The following is a 23670-nucleotide window of genomic DNA, read 5'->3' as shown; positions in this document are numbered from 1 at the left end:
TTTTAACAAAAATTTGTGGAATGGAGTAAGTAGAGATAGATAGCAGGTATAAACTGCAACAAATATGAAAGGACTGCAGATAAAAATGTGAGTACTTAGTTACGTACTTAAATATAAGTTTGTGAAGAGAGAAAAACATTAAAAATTTTTTTCCTGGCTTAATACAAAGAGTATTATTTGAATCCTTCATAATAGACTGTTTCTTAATAGCAAGGACTTCTACTGCACCAGGGCTTCTTAACCTTGCCACTGCTGAGGTTTGGGAGCAGATAATTCGTTGTTGGCGGCAGTAGGGTGCCGTCCTGCGTATAAACACTGGCTGTTGAGCAGCATCCCTGGCCTCTTCCCACTAGATGCCAGGAGCATCCTGCCTCCCAAGTGGTGACAACCAAAAATGCCTGCAAACATTGCCAAATGTGTCCTGAGGAGCAAAAGTTTCACAGGTAAAACCACTATCCTAGACCATTCATTAGCATATATGCATGTTTTAATATCCGGTTTAAAAAAAAAAAAACATATGCTCTTGATCTTACATTGTCTTTCAGCTCAAACCTCAATTCTTTGTCTTCACAGCTAAAATACTAGAAAGAGGTGTCTATTCTCATTGGTTCCACTGTCTTCAGTCACCTCTTCAAGAGACTGCCGTCTGGTCTCTCTCTTTCTACCGCTGCTCATTAGGACACGGCCATCTCCGTCCTGCCCGCTCCAAGGGACTTTCCAGGAGCACTGCCCCAAGGACCACTCGCCTCTGCCCTCTGGCTTCTGAGCACTGCACTCTGCTGCTCCCCCTACTGTAATCTGTCTGCTCCCAGACTGCTCTCTTGCTTCTTTGTCCTTAGTGTCAGAGTGTGTCGAAGCTTGGTCTGGGTCTTTGGCCTGTCTACATTCTCTCTGTATTTGATCTCATGTACATCCATGGCTTCAATACCTCTCCATGAGCTGATGCCTCCCCAGTTTATGTCCTGAGCCCACACCTGTTCTTTTGGACTCCAGGCTCGTTTATATAATTTCCTAATTGACAGCTCCAGTTAGACAACTGCTAGGCATATCAAATTTAATATGATGAAAAATGAGTTCTTAATAGTTATAACCACCACCCACCCAAACTCCTCTTCCATATTCTTCCCATGGCTGTAAGTGGGGTCACCATGCACCCACCTGTTCACTCAGAAAAAAAGAAAAATCAACAACCTGGAAGTCATTTTCGATTACTCCTTTCTTTTCATCCTCTCCTAAAGCATCACCAAGTCCTGTGTTTTCCACCTTGATAATGTTTCTTAAATATACAGGGTGGTTTACAGTTGTTTGCACGGAAATAATAAATAATCGTACAAGGGTAATCTCTCTGTTTCGCATATCGCAGCTGCAAGCCTGCTTCTGCCCCCGGAAGCACTTCTCTCCATCCCCAGGACTGCTGCCTCAGACCAAAGGACTGGTCTTTCACTTGGGGTGCTGCCATTGCTGGTCTCCCCTCTTTCTGTCCCTCCCATGTCCAGTCCGTTCCCCACCTAGCAGCCCAAGGCGTCCCTGTATCACTCTTCCTCCTCAAGTGAACAGCTTCAGATGGCTCAGGGAATAAAACCAAACCCCTTTCCACAATGTATGAAGCTGCCTGCCTCCCTAACCCCACCCCTCTCCCCCCGTGACCAGGTGCCAGAATCACAGGCCTCTTCTCTGTCACTGGAACTCCCCAAAACTACTCCCACCCTGGGCCTTTGCAGTAGCTCGTCCCACTCCCAGGAACTTTCATCCTCGGCTCCTCTCATTACTCATCCCTCAGGTCCCTCCTTGCAAGTCACCTTACCTGACCTTTCGGACAGGCCTGCCCTGGCCAGCCACTCAAGGTGGCCTCATCAGGCGGTTACTTCTTCACAACACGTACGTAACAAGACCTCATGGGTTTCCTGACTTACTTATGTGTTTGTTTATGCATCTGTCTGGTGCCCCGAGGACCCCTCGGTGTCGGACACCTACTGCTGTGAAGCCACATCTGAACTTCACTGTTTGCATGCTCCTCAGCGTGTAGAGAACTAAGCCACTGCCAACTGTCTGACACTGAATACTGCTTTTAACTATTTTATTTACTTTTGGGGAGAGAGGAAGGGAGGGAGAAAGAGAGGGAGAGAAACAGCAAAGTGCAAGAGATGCATGGATTGGTTGCTTCTCACATGCCCCCAGCCAGGGACCTGGCCCACAACCCAGGCAAGTGCCCTGACTGGGAACTGAACCCGCGACCTTTCGGTTCGCAGGCCGGCGCTCAGTCCACTGAGTCACACCATCTAGGGCTGAATAGTGCTTTTAAATAGCACTAAGACATTCAAAGTTATACGTACTGCATCAATATATTTTATTTTTTCTTTTCATTTATAAAACGGTAGTATGTTTAACATATTGTTTCACCTTTGTTTTTCACTTAATATACACTGTAGATATCCCGTATCAGTATACAAAAAAACCTTGTTATTTTTTGTAACTGCATTATATTTCATTGTGTGTATAAATCATAATTTATTAAGCCAGTCCCTGGTGATCACTTAGGTAGTTTTCAATTTTTTGTTACTACAGTGTTGCTCAGCTATACAATTTGAACATTTTTCAATTACAGTTTACTCTCAGTATTATTTGTACAGGTTTCAGGTCTATAGGACAGTGGTGACAAAGTGTTCCCTGCTATTTCCAGTACCCACCTGGCACCATACCTAGTTCCCGCAGTATTACTGACGACATTCCCCATGACGTACTTTACGTCCCTGTGACTGGTTTTATAACCGGCAATTTGCACTTCTTAATCCCTGCACCTTTTTCACCCTCGCCCTCCTATTCTCACCTGAAAAATTCGTTCACTCCTTTCATCCCAGCTCCCATCAGCCTCTCCTACACGCGCGACAATTCCAACCACCCGCCCCTGAAGGCCGTGCTTGCGCCCCCGGAGAGAGGACTGCTGCCTTTTTTATGGTCTGCATGTATTCTGCGGGCATCTCCGTCCTAGAAAACGACCCATTCTGACTTATTTCAACAAATTCATCCCTAAAGTATGTATTGAAGCATTTACATAGGCCCTACAACTAAGATAAAGTCCATGCCCTTCATTTTCAAAGTCAGGGAGAGACAAACAAATCATTATGATACCATGTGGCAGAGTCAAATTTAATATGAACATAGCTTTACTGTCTTTCCTCTCCCACGAGGGGAAAAAGGACATAGCGTCTCTTTTACACCCCTGTTGCATCTAACACAGTATTTGCATGTGGTTGTTAGCCGACAGATTATTTATTGAATAAACGAATGGACAAATCTTAAATTTAAGAAGAGAAAAACCACAAGGTAACTTACCCAGTCTCCGGAAAGGTCTTTGACTTGGTGAATGGGAGAAGAAACCAGGTTTCAATGCATTTGTAATCACAATGTCAAAAAGATCTGCGAAATCATTCCTGAAAAGCAACAAATTTTTCATAAATTTATTTTAAGGAAAGTTGTCTACATAGAACAGAACTTAATCTTCACCTATCTACTTGACCACATCATCATGTCTTTCCTTTTGATTAACTTTTTACATGCTTCTCTGTACATTTTAAGGTAAATCTAACACTGGAAATAAAAGGAGATTTAGCACTGGTATTCCTGAACTACACCCTGATACAAACGTAAGAACAAGCACGTTAACTCTAGGTGCTAAGCTTTCTTGCGATGGTAACAGTAACAGTGAGTGAATTCAATCATTTCTAATAGCTAGAACTATTCAAAGCCATGTCTTCAGAGAGTGTTCAAAATGTGAAGGAGATACTTTACTTTGAAAGTCAGCGTAGCCTTATAATGAGGCCATTGCTAGGGAAGGACAGTAACCGTTTTCAGCCTGTACTGAATGTAACACTATGTTCCAGACTGTGTGGGATGGCACAGGACTGGTGGCCCGGTTCCCGAGGGACTCGCTGTTGCACCGGAGAGACAATGCTCACCGACGTCCCCAGATATGTTTACACGTCAAAACTGTACTGAAGAGGAATTAAGTAGGAAGGAAAAACTTTGGCCATCTGTGCTAATGAACGAGAGATGAAGACTCCAGAGAGTTTACTTGGAAGTGAGGACCCTTGATTCTCTGAAAGGGTCCCCAGCCTATGTGTGATCCAGAAGGCAGACCATCCACTCACACACTGAGGACACCACAGACCCCCCTAAACCCACACATGCTGAGGGACAGGGAACTGGAAGCTAAAGAGGTCAGCCGAGGTCTAATTTGAAGCCAGAACTTGCTTCATACTCCCGGTATTTGCGGAAATTAGAGCAAGGTTCTAAATCTACTTAAAGTGGATTTAGAATCTTGCTCTGACCATGCATATTTCTTGGCATTGCCCAGAAGAACGAAATGATGTAAGTATTAACACTTACTTAAACTTAGCAACCACCCTGCCTAATACTTTACCTGTATATAAATAGCCCCTCATGCCTGTGAAGTATTAATGTTGCATTTTTAAGGTGATGAAACTGAGGCTTAGCGGGGTTACACAACCCGCCCCAAATCACACAGAGTGTTGCAAGGCAGGGCTGGAACCATGTCTGTCTCATTTTCGGGTCTCTGCATTTACACTGCCTCCGTTTCCATGGATGTCAGTCCCATCCTGGGCTGTGCTAAATGCTGCAGATGTGGCTCCACACTGAAAAGGCTACAGACGGGCTCCACTCCGGCCATCCATCAGGTAGTACACCTAGGACCCCGTCCCTCAGTAACCTTCCCAAGCCCAGAAACCACATGCATGGGAGATGGCATGAAGGACATGTGTGCCACGCACCCTTCAGAGAATTTAAAGCCTAGATCACCAGCAAGCTATGAGCACAGGGAGCCCCAGTAATGCCGCTTTGCTAACGTACTCCGGGGATGGTGCAGGCGTTGAGAGAGGTTATGAGAAACAATTATTTGCCACTTAGCATTGTTTAACAAGGTCATGAAGAAGTACTTCTATTTTATTTATTTATTTTTTAATTACTTTATTGTTGTTCATTTATAGTTGTCTGCATTTTCTCCCCACCACTCCCCCCACCCCAGCCAAACCCACCTCCCTCCCTTGCTTCCAACCCTCCCCCTTGATTTTGTCCATGTGTCCTTTATAGTAGTTCCTGAAACCCCTTCTCCCCACTGACCCCTCCCCTCTCCCATCTGGATAGTATTAGATTGTTCATAATTTCAATATCTCTGGTTATGTTTTGTTTGCTTTTTTCTTCGGTTGAAGCACTTTTAAAAAGCAGTGGTCTGATCGGCTATCGGTCGTTTATAAGACCATGAAAACAGAAAGTCTCATCACTTACCCAAGGATATGTTTGCAGAGGAGTCTACAGTAATCACTGTGAGAACTGGTGATTAACAAAAGAATTTTCCCAGCATTCTTTAGCTGTCGAAGCCACTTTTTTACAGATTCGGAACAACTGTGTAAATACCTGCCTGGATCTCTTTTTATTTCTGGAAAATATATTCCACAGTTTTCTGAAAAATAAAAATGTCAGAGATTTTTCTTTTCCCCCCATTTTTTTGGACTCAGTGTGTTCTCAAACAAGTCAATCTCTTTTAAAACTATAGGTAAAAAATCTAGCAGTTACTAGTTTTTTTAAAAAAATATTTTATTTATTTATTTATTTTTAGACGGAGGAGGAGGGAGGGAGAAAGAGAGGGAGAGAAACATCAGTGTTTGGTTGCCTCTCGAATGCCCCACACTGGTTAACCTGGCCTGCAACCCAGGCATGTGCCCCCACTGGGAAGTGAACTGGCGACCCTTTGGTTCACAGGCCAGCAATCAATCCACTGAGCCACACCGGCCAGAGCTACTATTGCTTCTTAAGAATACTTCTGTTCTTTACTTAAAAACATAGTGATGACTGAAAATGTCAGTTGATAATATTTTTGGCTACTTCATAAGAACTGATAAACTGTTAAAACACAACAAACAATGTAATCAGCATTGGCAAATCAGAAAACCTTACTGTATTTGAAATATCAATTGATAAATGTTCCTTTAATCATTCAACATGTATTTGCTGAATATAGGTAACAAACAAATAAATATGCGGATAATGCCCCACAAACACACCTTTGGCACGAAGCAGTCAAGAAGGGAGTGCTCCTCAGTCAGAGTAGTGTTGTTTCAGATGGAACTAGGACTACAAGAGCTGTCTGCTAACAGCCCCTGAGAGGTGCTGAGATGCCAAATGGAAAAACAAGCCAGAAAAGGCCAGAAAGCCCTGCAGTTGACAATGAAAGCTGAAGAACCTGAATCACTGAGCTGGGACTGCTGACTCTGCCCCTTCGGGTGTTTAGAGAGGCCAAGGGGTCAGGCTGCGCTCCAAGGCAGACAGTGGCAATATTTCCAGAAGTCCTGGTCAGATGCACCTCCTTGGTGCCTTCAGTGTGGTCGGCACTTAGCAAACAATTGCAGACGTGGTTGAAACGCTACTAAATTCACAAAGCATTTTACAGATGCTGCTCTCTGGGTAGGACAGCACTAGAAAACAAAGAGAGCCCAAGTTCTGACTTCCTTTAACTGCTAGGAAGAGACACATGCATACACAAAGTAAGACGTGAATGAGGTTGTATTGAATGATAAACTGCAATAGATATAGTACCTCTGCCCGGAACTCTGTGTGGTGTCCTGAACTTGAAATAACCGAAAAGAAAGTGACATTTCAAGAGTACATTTCAGGACAGGACAGAAGAGTCTCTAAGCAAAAACAAAACAAAACAAAATAAAATGAAACAAAACCAGAAATGGCAGAAAACACTCTTGTCTGCCTGCCTGAATCCACCCCCCACCCCCACCTCTTGGAAAGTACTGTGATTTTATTTGAGGTTTCATCCTCTTCGGAGGAGCTGGGTGCTTAGGAAGGGCCTGGGTATCTGAGTCTAACCTCTCTGGTGATTCCTTCTCCTGCCAGTAAGTCGTTTGGGATAGTGCAGGAGACCCAGGCAAGACCCATGAGACTTTGAGAGCTCTGCCGGGGGTCTTTGGCATCCGGTACACCACTGGTAAGCAAAAAAACCCCACATAGGAGGACGTGTCCCTTCTTCCATTCTGGACTTTGCCATGCCTCCATGTCCTACGTTGAACTGCTACAACTCCCTTCAACACAAAGCACAAGTCGGACACAGCAGGGACGGCCTGGCGGAGACCTGAAAGCAACCTGGGTCCCCGATGCTGTCCCTGGGCCTCTAAATACCGATGTTAACGATGTTGGAAGTACCACTCACATTCTGGAATTCTTCTGGTCACGTGAAGTAACTCACTTTAACGACAGCATAAACCTAGACGGCATCAACTATTTGCAAGCTAGACCATCTCTCTTCAGAAAACAATTCACTGCAAGAATCAATCACAGCCAGACTAAAAAATCACAGCCTATGTCACACTATGAGAACAATGCCCAGACGTCGGGAGACCAAGAACAAAAACAGTTTGTGCCTTTCTTACATTCTGCTCTACGCGGCATTTGTGTGTAAGTCTCTAGGATCTCTCCACATCCCCGAAGCTACGTAATTTTTAAAAGCTTTTTAATCCCAAAAGCCTTAATAAGTTAAAACAAGATTTTTTTTTCAGGGAAAAGAGGGCACTAGTACCATAAGATAGAGCTAATTTAAGAAAGAGAAAAATAAAACAAGTAGCTAAGAACAGAACAGTTCAATGAGTCACTGTCAAAGTAATGGCAGAGGCTGTGCCTTAGAATTTGTCATACCTAAAAGAGTTACATGTGAAATTATTTTGGCCAGAAAAACAAAGACTTTGTAGCAGTAGGATTCTCGTGGGCTATAAAGGAAAATATTTATAGTATGTAATTCTGAAAGTATTATATACTTAAGCTATATTTATAAACAACTGCTGAGAAAAGCTATTTTTTTCCCTTAGCGATACATGTGTGTCTACTGCCATCTAGTGATCAAAATATAAATTACTATTAAAACCACTACTGTCCCATTTTCAAATGGATTTTTAAAAAACAGCATACACCTTTAAATACTGTATTTTAAAATTCTTGCCTAGATTAATTTTATTAGTATCCCTTAATAGGCCTAATGCAAAAGTGTGCAAACATAATAGTTTAGTTGAGAAAATTACTCTGAGGTAATTAATTCAAACTAAAAAAAGACAAACCCTGTACGAATAGATACCAGATGGTAGATTATAGGTTGCTGCTACTATAAAAGGTCACTGACTGCTTCTGGGGAAAATATTTTCATCCCCTTGTAACCTCAGATCATGAAAGTAATAGGAGGCATAACTACGCAAATACACACTCATCTTTTTAAAAATTTAATCTTCACCGGAGGGTATGTCCATTGATTTTAGAGAGGGAGGAAGGGAGAGAGAAGGGAGAGAGAAGGGAACAAGGAGAGAGGGAGGGAGGGAGGGAGAGAGGGAGGGAGAGGGAAGGAGGGAGGGAGGGAGAGGGAGAGGGGGAAAGAGAGAGGGAGAGGGGGAAAGAGAGAGGGAGAGGGAGGGAGAGAAACATGGACTGGTTGTTTCCTGTACGCTCCAACCAAGGATCAAACCTGCAACCCAGGCACATGCTCTGACTGGGAATCTAATCCACAACCTTTTCGGTGTATGGGACAATGCTCCAACCAACTGAGCCACCCAGCCAGGGCCACTCATCTTTTTTAAAATTTATTTTTACTGAGATATAGTTGACATATAAATGTGTTTAAGGTGGTTACATAACACTTCTAGCAAGTTACACAATATAATATATTTGTGATGGGAAGAATTAAGATCTAGTCCTTTGGTAATTTTTAAGTGTATAATACAGTGCTGTAGACTATAATACTCATCTTTTTTATTGAAATAAATTAAGCTCTTCATCCAACAGAAGAGTTAGGTTAAACATACTATACTGAATTAAAGTTGTCAATTAAATTATCTCCCCAAAGAGACTGTAAAGTTCTTTTTTTTTAAAAGATTTTATTTATTTATTTTTAGAAAGAGGGGAAGGAAGGGAGAAAGAGAGGGAGAGAAGCATCAGTGTGTGGTTGCCTCTCGAGTGCCCCCTACTGGGGACCTGGCCCGCAACCCAGGCATGTGCCCTGACTGGGAATCAACCAGCGACCCTTTGGTTCGCAGGCCGGCACTCAGTCACTGAGCTACGCCAGCCAGGGCTATAAAGTTCTAAAGGGAGGGCATATATCTTTCTTCTTGGCACAGAGCAGGCATTCAAATAAGCACCTAAATTCGTGCAGGGCAGACAGGAATATTTGTTTATTCATATTCAAAGTGATAGGGTTTGTAACATATAACCTAACTGTAGGTGGCAAAAACATTGCCCTATCAAAGTTATTCTAGCTAAAGTACCTTCCATTTTTTACCCCTATTGAAAAAACATCATGTTTAATTATAGTATAACAGATTAACATAATTATAACACACTGTAATTATGACAGATTGCCAGTGACTGCACAAGACGGGGAATTTAGACCGAAGGGGGGAAGACAGGAACGGTCCTACGTGTTGGGAGCTCACAGAGTGGTAGTCAGTCTGTGTTTGCAGTTCACCTCAGAGGAAGTCTATTTCACTGCCGCTTCGTGTCACTCACTCCCCTGGCCTTTCCACCCCTGTAACATCCTTAGGCGCCAGTACTTTCTGCATCCAGATGGGATTAAAAGTAAATTTTAAAACATTATTTATTGATTTTAGAGAGAGAGTGAGAGATACAGACAGACAGGCAGATGCCGATCAACTTGTTCTAACCTTGGTGTATGGGAACAGCACTCCAACTACTGAGCTACCTGGCCAGGGCCAAACGTAAAAATTTTTAAAGCTGATTCTAAAGAAAAAAAGTTTAGCTCTCATTAAAAAACTGGTTAATAAGGAGTGGCCTGCATGTATCAAACATGACTCAGGATTTCGGGACCTCTTGTGGTAACACATAATAAGTACAACTTGACTATTAAAAATACTTTTAAATTTAACAGACAATGGTGCCGTATCACTGTTTTTATCATCACAGAATAAGTAAGCATTTTTTCTTGTTAACTGTATCACCATTATTTGTGTGATGTGTGGTTAGAGTTTTCAAAGCTGCTGTCCAAGGGGATTACAGGTGCTGGACGCTAACCCCTCCACCATCAGCCTCCAGTTAAGGTCTGCTCTTGTTTCCGTGGCAGAACAGGATTCAGGAGTGGCTGAAACACTTACAACCTTTCAAAGTTATAGAAGAGCACGCTAGTGAACAGCTACAATGTTTAACTATGAACTAAATATATTTGCTATAAGGAACGATGTAATTAATTTTGTGAAATATAGACATACACAATTTTTTTGGGGGGGGGCAAGAGATCCTGAAGTATTTTTGAAGGACAAAAGAGATAAACAACAGATTACATATGTTCTGAATTTCTTTTGTTTATTTATAGAGGGCAACAGAAATTTAATATTTAAACTGAAATTTAATATTAAAACAAATATTTCCTATTATGATCCCTGCATAGTTTGCTTCTATCTAATATATTTAAAAATAAAGAAATTTAGAATATCCTAACTGAGTAAAGTAAAAGAAACAATTATTTGTCAAGACTTGACAAAACAAGGGTTTTTTGCTTAAGGTAGCAAGTTAATGGAGAAGTAACAATGTCTGTTTACTCTTTCGGCCCTGAGTTCCCTCAAGGATGCCTTCTACCCTTTTGGTTCATAGCGGAGATTTATCTCCTGCTTTTGGGGGACAAAGGATAGTCACAGTGTTCTTGCACTGGTTGCTTCTCAAATAACTTTAATTTAAAATAATCAATATGTCAAAATGACATATTTTTGGTCAGTCTGTCCTGAACCCCATCATCTCCAAAGAATATGTAACTCAAAAGTTTCTATTATATATACATTTACAGGATTTGAATACATATATAGTTTATATCAACATAAATCTTTTGAACAGCCTAAAGAGAAGCAAAATTAACAAATACTTAAAGCAAGTTCTACATAGTTTTTCTGATTTCTCACTTCAAATGTGAGCTACTTAGAAAATGAGATAATAACCAATTACTGAAATATATAGTAATTACAACAGAAAAAAAAATTTTTTTTGAAAGGCTTACCCCCACCCTCCATTAATCTCAACTCAAAAACTTCTGAGATTTCTTTAAAAATCTGATTGGTCCTCAAAAGTACATGTATTTTAAAGATTATATTTTATCACAAGGGTTCGCTGTTTCCTTAATTACTTTAGTTGAAATACTCTCAAGTGTCTTCAGAAATACCTTCTCTTACTGATGAAGCCAAAAGTATTCAGAACAATGACTAACTTAGAGGAAATCAACTCAGAAAATGCAGACAGATCAAAGTCATACAAGATTACTCATGCAGGATCTGGCCTCACATAGTATTACCACGTACACAGGAAAGCTCTATAGAGCTATCAGGTCTGTGTCACTTCTGTACCTAGGACATACACAACCTGGAGAAGAGAGATTTTTAATGAGTCGTTATTCTCCTTTTCACCACACTTTCCCACCCCAATCTGTACTGCGTCAGTTGTATACTCTATATGTTTTTGTAAAGTACCATACATACCTGGACAGTCACCCCAAGTTAATTTTTAAAAGGGAAAAAAATACTAAAGTTTGAAATTAGATTTTAATTCAGATACTTGTTTTGGCAGAGGTATTAATTTTGTAATATGACTTGAAAAAAGAGAAAAGTGTTAATGTCCCGTGGATATAATAAACATAGATACATAATAAACATAGATGCAATAAACATAGATCCTACACGTAATGAATGCTCTGCAACACAGGGACTAATAATGCCCTGAACCAGAATTCTTAACCTAACGTACACACATGGCCTCCCTCGGTGGGCGAATGAGCCCCGATGTTGGTTGCAACATTTCGCTTAGGAAGTGAATGTGTATGTCTGGGGAAGCAGAGCAGCAGCAGACCCCATAGTTCTCATCAGATTCTGGGGACTGGGGTGACCCCATGGGGGTTCGGAACCAGAGACTGAAATGTTCCAGAGCAGCGCGGTCTGATAAAGAAAGCATCTCTGTAGGCTCCCTTCCTCACTGTCAAGAACGATCTTATCAATATGTCTTAGAAAGAAGGAGGTTTTCTGTAATGGGTGCCACAGACCTTTGACACTACTAAACAGTGATGCCTGGAGTCCCCTGCATATGTTTACGTGCATGCCTAGTCCAATAAACTTCTATTATTTAGAATGGCTAAAGAATAGCTGCTCTTGTTAATGTAATTTGTAGAGTAACTAAGAACTGCCCAGTGTACAACTTAAAAACATGTATCACACATTACAAATATTCTTAATGTTGAAACTACATTAAAAATAACATTTAGTAAGTTTAATTATTGCTGTTCTCATTAAATATAATATATTCTTACTACAGAAAATTCATTGTCTTAGGTTTTTTAATGTTGTATGACAAACTACCTCAAGCATAGTGGCTTCAAACATACACGAGGTCCGTCCAGAAAAAGTCCAGCCATTGTTAATATAATGAGAAAGGTTTGCACATCAGTGTAACCTGGCAGCCAAGGACAGTGGACTGGAATGCACATGTGTGTGAACCATGATGACTTCACTGTACTAGTCAGTGGAGGCGGTAGATGTTGTGGAGTGGGCATGTGTACTGTGTGGCTGTCACATTCAAAATGACTGAGCGAGTAGAGCAAGAATCTGCATCAAATTTTGCGTTAAGATTGAACATTCCTCCACAGAAACTATTCAGATGATTCAGAAGGCTGCAGCTATGGGCAACTGGTGATTGGCAGCTTCACTATGGCAATGCACCCCTCACGCATTGGTCTCATGTGGAGTTTTTTAGCAAAACATCAAATCACCCAGGTGACTCAGCCCCACTACAGCCCAGATTTGGCACCCTGTGACTTCTGGCTTTTCCCAAAACCAAAATCACCTTTGAAAGGGAAGAGATTTCAGACCATTGATAAGATTCAGGAAAATACGAGGGGGCAGCTGATGGTGATTGGGAGAACTGTGTGAGGTCCCAAGCTGCCTCCTTTGAAGGGGACTGAGGCGTCATTGTCCTACGTACGATGTTTCTTGTATCTTCTTCAATAAATGTCTCTGTTTTTCATATAACATGGCTGGATACCTTCTGTACAGACCTTGTATGACCATATCTCATGGTTCGGAGGGTTGACTGAGTTAAGCTGGGCAGTTCTCACTTGAGGTGTGCCAGTCAGATGTCACTAGGTTTAGAATCACCTGAGTGTTTCTTCTTTCACTGTCTGGCACCTGGGCTGGGATGCTGAAACAGTAGGGCCTGCTGAAACATCTCTCCACTTAACTAGATTGGGCTTCCCCATCGCCTGCTGGTCTCGGGGGTAGCTGGACTTCTCACATGAAGTGAGCTTCCCCTGGAGCCAGCGCTCTATGACAGTAAGACAACAGCTGCAAGGATTCTTATGACTTAGCCTTGGAAGCCACAGAGTGTCATTTCTGCTGCATTTTACTGATGATACGGGGTCAGCTCAAGTTCAAGAAGAAAACAGAAGGGCCTAAATTCTGAGTGGCATAATTCATTAGGGGCTATATTTTCACAATAGCTGTCAAACATTACTAATATTTGGGTGTGATTCTTGCCAGTATGTTTTCTAGTGTGTTTCTTATGTAACTAAATGGGAATTTTAAACACACCACAGAATTTTTTACCTGCATTTTTAATTTTTTTATTGTTGTTCAATTACAGTTGTCCCTATTTTTCCATTACCCTCCCCTGCCCTACCCAGCCCCCACCTCCCACATTCTTTACCTGCGTTTTTGTTTAGCATCACATTTTAGCAATTTCCATACATTTTCATGATTTTAATATAGAATTTTAGAAATAGATTATTTATAATAATTATCTTCATTTTAATAACGACTGACACATTTTGAGTGCTTGTTTTTGCCAAACACGATTCAAAGACCTTTACAAGTATTAGGGCATTTAGTCATTATAACAAGCCCATGAGACAGGTCCTATAGGGTTTCCATTTTGCAGATAAGGAAACTGGGTTACAGAGAGGCTAAGGAACTTGCCCGAAGTCACGAAGCTAGAATGTGGCAGTGCCAGGGTTTGAATGTGGCCAGGCTACCCTCCCCAGTGCTACACATTTGGGTGCTATACAACTTCAAGGCACCATAAATTCTTGCTTTTTTTCTTCCATGCGGTACACTATTCCATAGTATCACAGTTCAGGGGCTACGGGGTTGATTGGAATTTGAATAAGTGGGAGCTGGAAATGTGAACTAATCAAATTAGATTTCTGCAGAGGAAAAAAGTAGCTATTGATATGCATTCTGTCTAATTATAGTCACAGCATCTAGAACTGGAAGGGACCTTAGAAATCCTCTACTTGAAACCTGTCCTGTTAAAGATAAATTAAGAGACTACAGATTTTGCTCAAAACTCTATTAGGTAACAAACTTTAAGTCAAATGCTTTAAATGGTACACCTATTTGGCTCTGTAATTATTGAATAACGTGCTTTTGCTCAGAATTTCTACGGGCATTCTCCGTAGTCAATGAGCTGGTATTATCTATGTCATTATCTGGTATTGGGATAGGAAGAAACCCAAAATAAATGTCTTATACTGAGGAATAAATATTATCCCTTCCTAAAATGCACCATCCTCCTTTTGCTGCTTAGGAACGTTTGCAACTCGTCACAAGGCTGTGTTCCCTGTGGGGCCCTCCCAGCGCCCTCACCCAGCCACGCCGCCTCCGGCCGTCAGCGACAGTGCTCACCACGCTACACGATGATAAACACGTGCAATGGGCATGTTTACGTGTTTTTCTTTCTCCTGAGACTGTGAGACCTTTTAGGAAAGGAACTATCTTCACATTCATATTTACATTTCTGATGTTGGCCAACAGTCAAGGATTCGTAATTGTAGAAGTGTGTGTGTGAGAGCGAAGAGCTACCAGGTAAGAATGACCAGGTGATCGTAAACACCAGAGGTCGGCAAATCACAGCTACCAGCTAAGGAAGGTTTTATTCACATATTAAATGGTTATATAAGCATCTATATAAAAAGCCTATAACCCTTGTAATTTGGTCCTTTAACAAAAAGTTTGTCTATTCCTGATATAAATACAGTACTTCTAATTATGGGACAGTAACAATAAATAACAAACGGTATAACTCAGCATTAGAAAGTGCCAACAAGAATAATTAATGAAACCGTGAATCTGAGAGACTTTCTTTGAAGGTTATGAAGCCTTTCGGCTGAACAAATATCAGAAAATCACTTGTGACAAAGCTGCCTTCTGAAAGATGATATAAACACCTTCATGTATTTACTCATCGCGGTGGATCCCCAGGCACGATGTCCTTGGCCCTTGGTTATCTCGGGCCTGGGTCCTCTAACAGGCTATTCCACTGAGCCAGAAGGAGGCCCCCTTCACACTGCCATTTTGTTCAAGCAAATCTATTCTGCCCTTGCCGTGGCCGCTCTGACTCTGGCACACTTCATTTTTGGTCTCTGGATTCAGTGTGTTCAGGCTCATTTGGTCTGTGTGTTAACCGAGCAAAAGCAGGGGCCACAGTAAGACACTGCAAGCCTGGGGCTGAAAGCTAATAGCTGCTAGTATTTTCCCTTGTTAATGTCAGAGGAAGTAGAAAGATCCAAGAAATGCACATGATGACATGATGGCATCATCAAAAGGGACCAACAGAGCTTGTCGCTGGGGATGAATAGAAGCACTGTAACCACGGTACCCACTCAAAATGGTCCTATCCTGTAGGACAAGGTGCTGAGTTGTTTTTCGGAGGTAACAGACCAAAACCACAAGTCATGCAGTCGAAGCCTGTACAGAGGAGAGAACTTTGGCCTCTGGCTGCACCCAGAAAAAAGGTTCACCCCACCCCAAGCACAGATACAAAGGACCAGGACATAACTGGAACTTGAACACCAGAACCCGTTCGGAAGCCAAGGGTCCATTGTCCAGGGGGATCTGATGTTGACACCCTTTTACCGTAAATGGCCAAGATCCGAAGTCCTCCAATTAAAACTTGCCCCACCAGCACTTCCCCCAACCCCTAAAAACCTTAGCCTGGTCCAGCGAACAAGATGGATCCCAGGCACCACAAGGTCTCCCACGTTCTTGGTTGGCGCTTTCTCAATCAATAAACTGTCTCCAACTGGAGTTTTAGCCTTTCAAAGCGTCAGGCGCATGGACTTTGGCTCGGTAAAAGGACTATCGCCTAAATGCAGTTTTACAAATTAGCTGCTAAGAAACAGGACTATTTTTCTTGGTACAGTAAATTAAAGATGCCTCCGGGTAAAACCTGGGACAAGTTTTAGGGGCTAGCTTCAAAGAAATAAACTAAGTTTTGTCTCAAATAGTTTTAAAGAGCATTTGCCAGGCAAAAAACCATCTTGGAAGTTTTTGTTTTCACCAGAGCTGAAGTAGGCCCACTGATTATTCAGACTTGAAACCTCCTACCTTCTCCAAAAGAAAGAAACTGGAAAAAATTAGGAGAACTAAAATGGGATAGCTTGGGGGCAAAACAAGCTCAGTGATGTGCCAATGCCTATTCCTTAAAAAAAAAAAAAAAAAAAAGAGCGGGCTTCTCTAGCTTTGAGGCAAGGACATCAGAAACAATAACAGGAATGAAGGAGTTATAAGCTAGGCAGTAGGGTTCACTTACTGCAAATGTTTTAAGGAAACCTGCCTCCCACTGAGGACTTAAGCACTCAGTAAACAAACAAAAAACTGAAACACAACTTTCATTCTGTTTCTTCAGCCTGGGTTTTCTTCCCAGAGTATGTATCCTAATAGAGAGCCAAGACAGTATTTGGCATGTACACACTATGCTAAATTCAGCTCCTAAATGAACATAAGTACCTAAAATGGACCAGTCGTGGGAACCTAGTCCATATTCTACAATAATCTCTGACAAGGCACAGGGAAGCCTGGGGCACAGCTGCCTGCCGGAGCCTTACCCTAACACAGCCCACAGACTCCAGGAGTGGGCAGGGCCTCAGAAAGCAGCAGGAACCCGGGCAGGCCGAGTGCAAAGGCGACTAATGCTGCCTACGGCTGGTCCCAGGGACTGTTCTCCTGAAGGCAGGCTTTTCTACTTTCTGGGTCTCTCTTTTTTCTTCTTTGGCCTGATTCCTTTCCTTTTTTCACCTCTTTCCCTCTATCTGCTTCCAACTGAACTTAATAGAACAAGTTTATATCTCTTCAGTATTTTGTCTGAACTAACAAAACATATAGACAGTCATATGTATTTTTTAAACACTAAAATATGAAATACTCTGCCAGGTGAACATGAAAAATCTTAAAACAGTGTTAAGAATTGTCCATGTATGTATGGTTAAAGGTTTTTCAAGAAAGATATTTTTCTGCTTTCTCTCCTTGGGACACATTCATTAAGTCTACAATAAGAAACAAAACATTTACTTCTACAACTGTAGACTCTATTAATGTAAATAGAGAAGATAGGTAGAGAAGTATTTTTTTTCCCACTAGCCCCTAAAACACACAGTCCACTTACTGAGCGCCTTCTTGGGCCCAGACACAATGTGGGCACTGAGGACACCAAGATGACGCATGGATCTTCCCTGAAACAAGGCCTCAACGTTGAGGGGACACCTGAAACTGAAATGAGGTTTGAAGTGTGCTGGGCCAGGCAGACGACCCACAGGCCCGGGCTGCTGGGGAAGACAGGGATTTCTTCTCCAACAGGCGAGGCAAGGATTTGAGAGAAGGTGAGATCTGGATTGGGCCTTCGTCAGGGAGAGACATTTCAACAGGCCATGAATGGGAGGAAGAGCCACCCAGCAGAGCACACAGCAGAAGAAAAGGCACAGACTGTGAACTTGGGGAGAGGTCTGGGGCTGAGCCCACGAGAACCCTGAGGGGGAAGTGAAGGTTGTTGTCACACGGTTTAGACAACAGGACGTGTCTGCTCCTCCTGCAATGAATGCCTTTGCTCCGAATGTCTGTGGGTCAGCCCATCCCCTTATCAACCTTAAGCCATTCCCTCAAAACCACTCTCCTCAGCTTTTCTAAATTCCACCCTGCTTTTAGGGCACAGTTTAATGCTCATTTTTTCTAATTTTCTCTCTTCTTTGAATACGCCAACTACTTTTTCTAGTGCACATACCCCAACTCATAGTTACAGATTTTTCTATACAATTTATTAATTATATAATAGATTTTTATCTTTCAGTTAAGCTCCAGAAAGCAATTTTCTTTGTGCCTTTATAGTGGTTAACATTATACTGATTAGATTCTAGGAACAAAGAATACATTCAATAAAGGTAATGTCATTGAAATTTCTCTTAAGGAGGTTAAATATACTCAAAATCGTAGTGTAGAGTACTATGTAGTTTAACAGAATAAATAATTTCTTCTGTGGTGGAGTTGGGGGAGGGAGGGGGGTTCAGCTGGAGTGGGGTGGAGGGATGGGGAGAAAAGGCATACAACTGTGATTGAATAACAATAAAAATTAAAAAAAATAAAAAATAATAATTTCTTCTGTAGTCAAAGATATTTTTCAAAGATTTTACTTATTTATTTTTACAGAAAGGGGAAGGGAGGGAGAAAGAGAGGGAGAGAAACATCAGTCGGTTGCCTCTTGCACGACCCAACCTGGGACTGGCCCACAAGCCAGGCACCTGCCCTGACTGGGAATGGAATCCTCAACCTTTCGCTGCGCAGGACGATGCCCAACCAACTGGGCCACACTGGTCAGGGCTCCTTGTCTTAAGTTTTAGTTAAATGGAGTCTCAAGGCTAAAGGTATGAGGAGCAGTAGTGTGAATCTGAACGCTTGTGCACATTTGGTGTTTATCTTCGACCTTTCAGAACAGAGCAAACAAAGCTGCTGCGAGCAAAACACAGAGATCTCCAATTTCCGAGAGGACCCGACTACAACGACGCTGTAACAATCAAGCTATTTACTGGTGAAGAATTATATTCTGACTTTCTCTGACCTAGGGAAAAAATCTATTAAGAAAGCATATGACATAAGTGATTAGAATATTTCTTTTTGAAAGCAAAGGAGCTGTCAACATAAACCCAGAGGACCCAAAAGCCTGGGATTACTCAATAACCAAGGAAACACTCAAAATTCAATTTAAATGAGGCAAATTTTTTACTCACAGTGCTTGGCAAATGTTAGCAATAAACATTAAATGAACTATGTGTACTCAGTGGAGAAAAATGTGAATGAAAAGGAAATTGCACTAGACCTCATAGATGACCAATAGCTGTCTAGCTTATCTGAAAACCATGACAAAGGAAATGTTTTTCCTTCCAGATAAAAACTCCACTTAAAACTTCCAAAGGAGTTTAATCTAAATGTTGCATGCCAGCAAGTTAAATCATTATAGAGCAGAGGACGAGGGGAGGGAGAAAGGAATTCATGATTTGCAGATGACTTCATTAAGAAATGGCTACTGCTATTAAGGAGAGTGGCTCTTCCATTCCTATCGAAAAATCCTCAAAGGACAGAGCAGTTCTGTATGGAGCAGATATACATACATAAGCACATTATAGGAAGGGGTCCTGGGTCTTCCCGGGTGGCTCTGTAGCCACACTGGACAGTCCTGATTCAAGACCCAGTTGTGCAATTTACTTGGACAAGTGCTTTAGTCGTTCACTTTACTGGCTTATCTGTGAAAGATTATAAGTAGAGAACGCACCCCCTGAAGTTACTGTGTCGGTTAAACACATCGATGCATGTGAAACACTTAGCACAGTGCTTGAAACCTAGTAAATAAACACTCGGTTAGGTATTCTGTCTTAAGTACAAGCAGCTGAGCAACTGTGAAAAGCCATGAGCCACCTTGCATCACGGGACTGCGCAGCACGGATCCAAAATGCATGGCATCCTTATGGAAGTGGCCCTTACCTTTAACACATATTTTGAAAAAACCCCAAGTCTACTGAGGAGGAGGCAGGGTGGTCCCTCTTTTGTGACTTCCAGAACAAAACAAAGGCCTAGGTGGCCCACTGCTCCACTATATATCGTTATTTAAAATATTCAATATTATTGTGTAATCGTTTCAGGTGCACAGTGGTTTTAGGTGTATAGGGGTTAGACTACCATATGCTTTACAAAGTATTCCCCCTGGTACTTTCAGTGTCCACCTGGCACCACACACAGGTATTACAATATTATTGGCTGTGTTCCCCATGCTGTACTTTATCCCCATGACTATTCTGTAACTACCAACTTGTACTTCTTAATCCCTTCACCTAGTTCCCCATCCTCTTTCCCTCCAGCAACCATCACTCTGTTCTCTATTTATGAGTCTGTTTCTATTTAGTTTCTTTATTTTGTTCTTTAGATTCCCCATATAAGTGAAATCATATGGTGTTTGTCTTTTCTTTGACTGACTTATTTCACTTAGCATAATACCCTCTAGGTCTAGCCAGGCTGTTGGAAATGCTGAGATTTCATTCTCTTTTATGGCCAAGTAGTATTCCATTGTTTACAGGTACCGCATTTTCTTTATCCACTTGTCTGCTGATGGGCACTTGGGTTGCTTCCGTATCTTGACTACTGTAAATAATGCTGCAGTGAACACAGAGGTGCATATATTCTTTCTTTGGGGTTCTTCAAAAATATACTCAGAAGCAGAATCACTGGGTCATAAGGCAGTTCTATTTTTAATTTTTTGAGAAACCTCCACTGTTTTCCACAGTGGTTGCACCAATCTGCATTCCCACCCATAGTGCATGAAGGGTTCCCTTTCTTCACATCCTTGCCGACACCTGATTGTGGATTTGTTGATAATAGCCATTCTGACAGGTGTGAGGTGGCATTTCATTGTGGTTTTAATTTGCATCTCTGATTAGTGATGTTGAGCATCTTTTCATGTCTATTGGCCCTCTGTTTGTCCTCTTGGAGAAGTGTCCATTCAAGTCCTCTGCCCATTTTTTAATTGGGTTGTTTGGGTGTGCATGTGTGTGTTTTAAGTTGTATGAGTTATTTATAAATTTTGGATATTAACCTCTTATTGGATGTATCATTGACAAATATCTTTTTCCATTCAATAGGTTATCTTTTAATTTTTGTTGATTGTTTCCTTTGCTGTGCAAAAACCCTTTAGTTTGATGTGGTCCTATTTGTTTATTTTTTCTTTTGTTTCCCTTGCCTGAGAAGATATATCAGAAAAAAAAAATACTGCTAAAAGAAATGTCTGGATTTTACTGCCTCTGGTTTCTTCTAGGGTTTTTATGGTATTGAGTCTTACATTTATGTCTTTAATCCATTTTGAGCTTATTCTTGTGTGTGATGTAAGGAGGTGGTCTAGCTTCAGTTTGGGGCATGTAACTGTCCAATTTTCCCAACACCCTTTATTGAACAGACTGTCCTTACCCCATTGTATATTCTTGCCTCCTTTGTCATGTATTAATTGACCATAAAGGCTACATATCTCTTAAAGAGCATTGGGAAGAGAGCCATGGGCACCCAAATCCCATCTCCTCACCATGCAGATATGAAAATGAGGTCCAAAGAGGGTTATCTTGTAGATCGTCACACGATGAGCAAAAAAGCACGATGGAATACAAATCCTGATCCTCTCATTCCATATTTCTTACTGTCTACTTCTATTAATCTACTAGTAAAATACATTTACTAAGGTATTTTAAAGCCTTTTTGTAAAGAAGTGTGAATGCAATTAGCAAAATAAACAAACAAAAAAACTCCACTTCAATGCATTCTACAAATGTAGTATCATAACAAAGATGGAAACACACAAATAGCTAGTTTATTCCTAAAGAAATATGCAGATTCACTGGATGGCTTTTTTTCTGGTTTATTCCATATACTCAAGGCATGGCATTTGGGAAACTAAATCCAGCAGCCCAACCACTCTGTGCCTGGGTGGAGGCTGTGGGCTCCAAGAGAGCAGCTCCTCACCCAGCAAATTTCAACCTGCCAGGTAGCAAGGGAATTATCTTCCCATAGGAAAATGTCATTTTAAAATCATCTCATAACTACCCAAGTAATATAAGAAACCATTCCCCTTTTCCAAATTTCAAACACTTTAGAAAAGTCCGAAGACTTCTCTGAATACTATCCCAAATCCAGGTCCCTTCCCTTTGTCTGCACTTTAGGGTATAATTTCTGTCACTTTGGTATATATCTTTTCAGATAAGTTTTTGTAGATATGCAAACACACATACGCATTTCACATTTTGGTTTAGACCTTTCCAGAAGTCTTTATGGACTTTAACATATGCATACATATTTTATAATGCAATTATTTTGCTATTTGCTTTGTTCATTCAACAACATGATCTCGAGATCTAGCCATGTGCTCACAGATGCATTCAACTGCCAATTACTGAGCACCTATTACATTCCATGCATAAACGGTTCTAGTAGATGGAGACACAGGAATGCACAAAAGCAAATTTCCTGCCCTCCCAGAGCTTACATTCTAGAGACACTTCATTCTTTTTATCACGACACAGTAATCCAGTGTATGCAGAGAGCACAGATGACTACGCCAGTCCTTCACCGATGAGTGTTTTCATCCTTACACACGCGGGTAAACATCACTGTGTGTGTGTGATTCCTTGCGTACATCTAAGAACTCATACACACAACCAAGACTGCTGGGTCACTGCATGTGCACATTTCCAGTTTTAGTAGGCACACTGCATTTCCTTCCAGAATGATGTAACATTTGAGCACCCTTACCTCACGCTCGCACTAGAACATAGTATCAGAGTTAATTTTTGCCAGTCCAGCAGGTGAACAACAGGCACCTCGTATTTTTACCTTGCATTTCCTTGGCTACTAATAAAGTAGAGCATCCTTTATCTTTATGAGTCACCATCTTTCATTCCTTTTGCATTTCTACAACATGCAAGGCTGGGAATGAAACACTCACCAAAAAAAATGTTCGTTGGATTCAATTGAGTGAACTGAGGTCTATTTATGTCAAACTACTTTATCATAAAAATTCACCAAACACACTTTGAGAGCACTTGGCAAATTCTAGTGTTATTAACTCCTCAAGTATTTCTTACCCCACCAAAAGCCTTCTGGCTCACAGCAGTGCACCATTCTCTCTTATGTAACTGCTTTTCTGCAGGACCGGACTGCAAATTATCTTGCCAAAAGTGAACGGGGTCAAAGGCCACTGTCTTCAAGGTGTTTTTTGGATGGGTCTGTGGAAAGTTGGAGGCAGGTACACTTAATGATCACTGTGTGTGCGTGTGTGTGTGTGTGAGAGAGAGAGAGAGAGAGTGTGTTAGTGTATGTGTGGACGTCCCTGTGGTCTAAAACTGTTAAGCCAGCCTCTTCTGGCTTTTTCCAAAAGCTAAGTTATGACTATCATAGATATTAAGTAGTTCTCCCCACTCAATCCTGACAATATGAAGTATTGGTGGCAATACTGAAAATAGAAACTACCTGGAACTCTCTTTTACTTTGGAAAACTGTTTGCCAGTATCTATCAAAACTGAACACACACACTTACCCTATAATGCAGCAATTCTACTTTCACGTTCTAAGAGGAACATGTAAATAGGTACACAAAATGCATGTAACTAATGTTCATGAAACGTTACTTGTAACAGCCCTCAATTTCACTTGACTTCAGAGTCTATCAATTGTAGAATGGATAAATAAGTTGTAGCATAGCTATAAAGGGTGGGACAAAAGTAGGTTTACAGTGTTCGGGAAACAACACAATAATTAATAAATAATAACATGA

General features: G+C 41.3%; 1 protein-coding gene across 2 annotated transcripts in view; it reads right to left on the bottom strand.

The window, feature by feature from the left end:
* The window catches only part of NT5DC1 (5'-nucleotidase domain containing 1), a 118224-nt gene that overhangs the window by 10883 nt on the left and 83671 nt on the right, over positions 1-23670 (bottom strand). For both annotated transcript variants that reach the window (XM_024551826.3, XM_024551827.3), the window contains exons 7-8: positions 5302-5476; positions 3334-3431 (exon numbers count right to left, since the gene is read on the bottom strand). In XM_024551826.3, the coding sequence (XP_024407594.2) occupies positions 3334-3431; positions 5302-5476 (273 nt within the window). The remainder of the gene's footprint in view (positions 1-3333; positions 3432-5301; positions 5477-23670) is intronic.

This window comes from Desmodus rotundus, chromosome 11, assembly GCF_022682495.2.
Source record: "Desmodus rotundus isolate HL8 chromosome 11, HLdesRot8A.1, whole genome shotgun sequence".
Taxonomy (NCBI): domain Eukaryota; kingdom Metazoa; phylum Chordata; class Mammalia; order Chiroptera; family Phyllostomidae; genus Desmodus; species Desmodus rotundus.
Note: the sequence above shows the minus strand (reverse complement) of the source record. Positions and strands in the feature narration are given on the sequence as shown.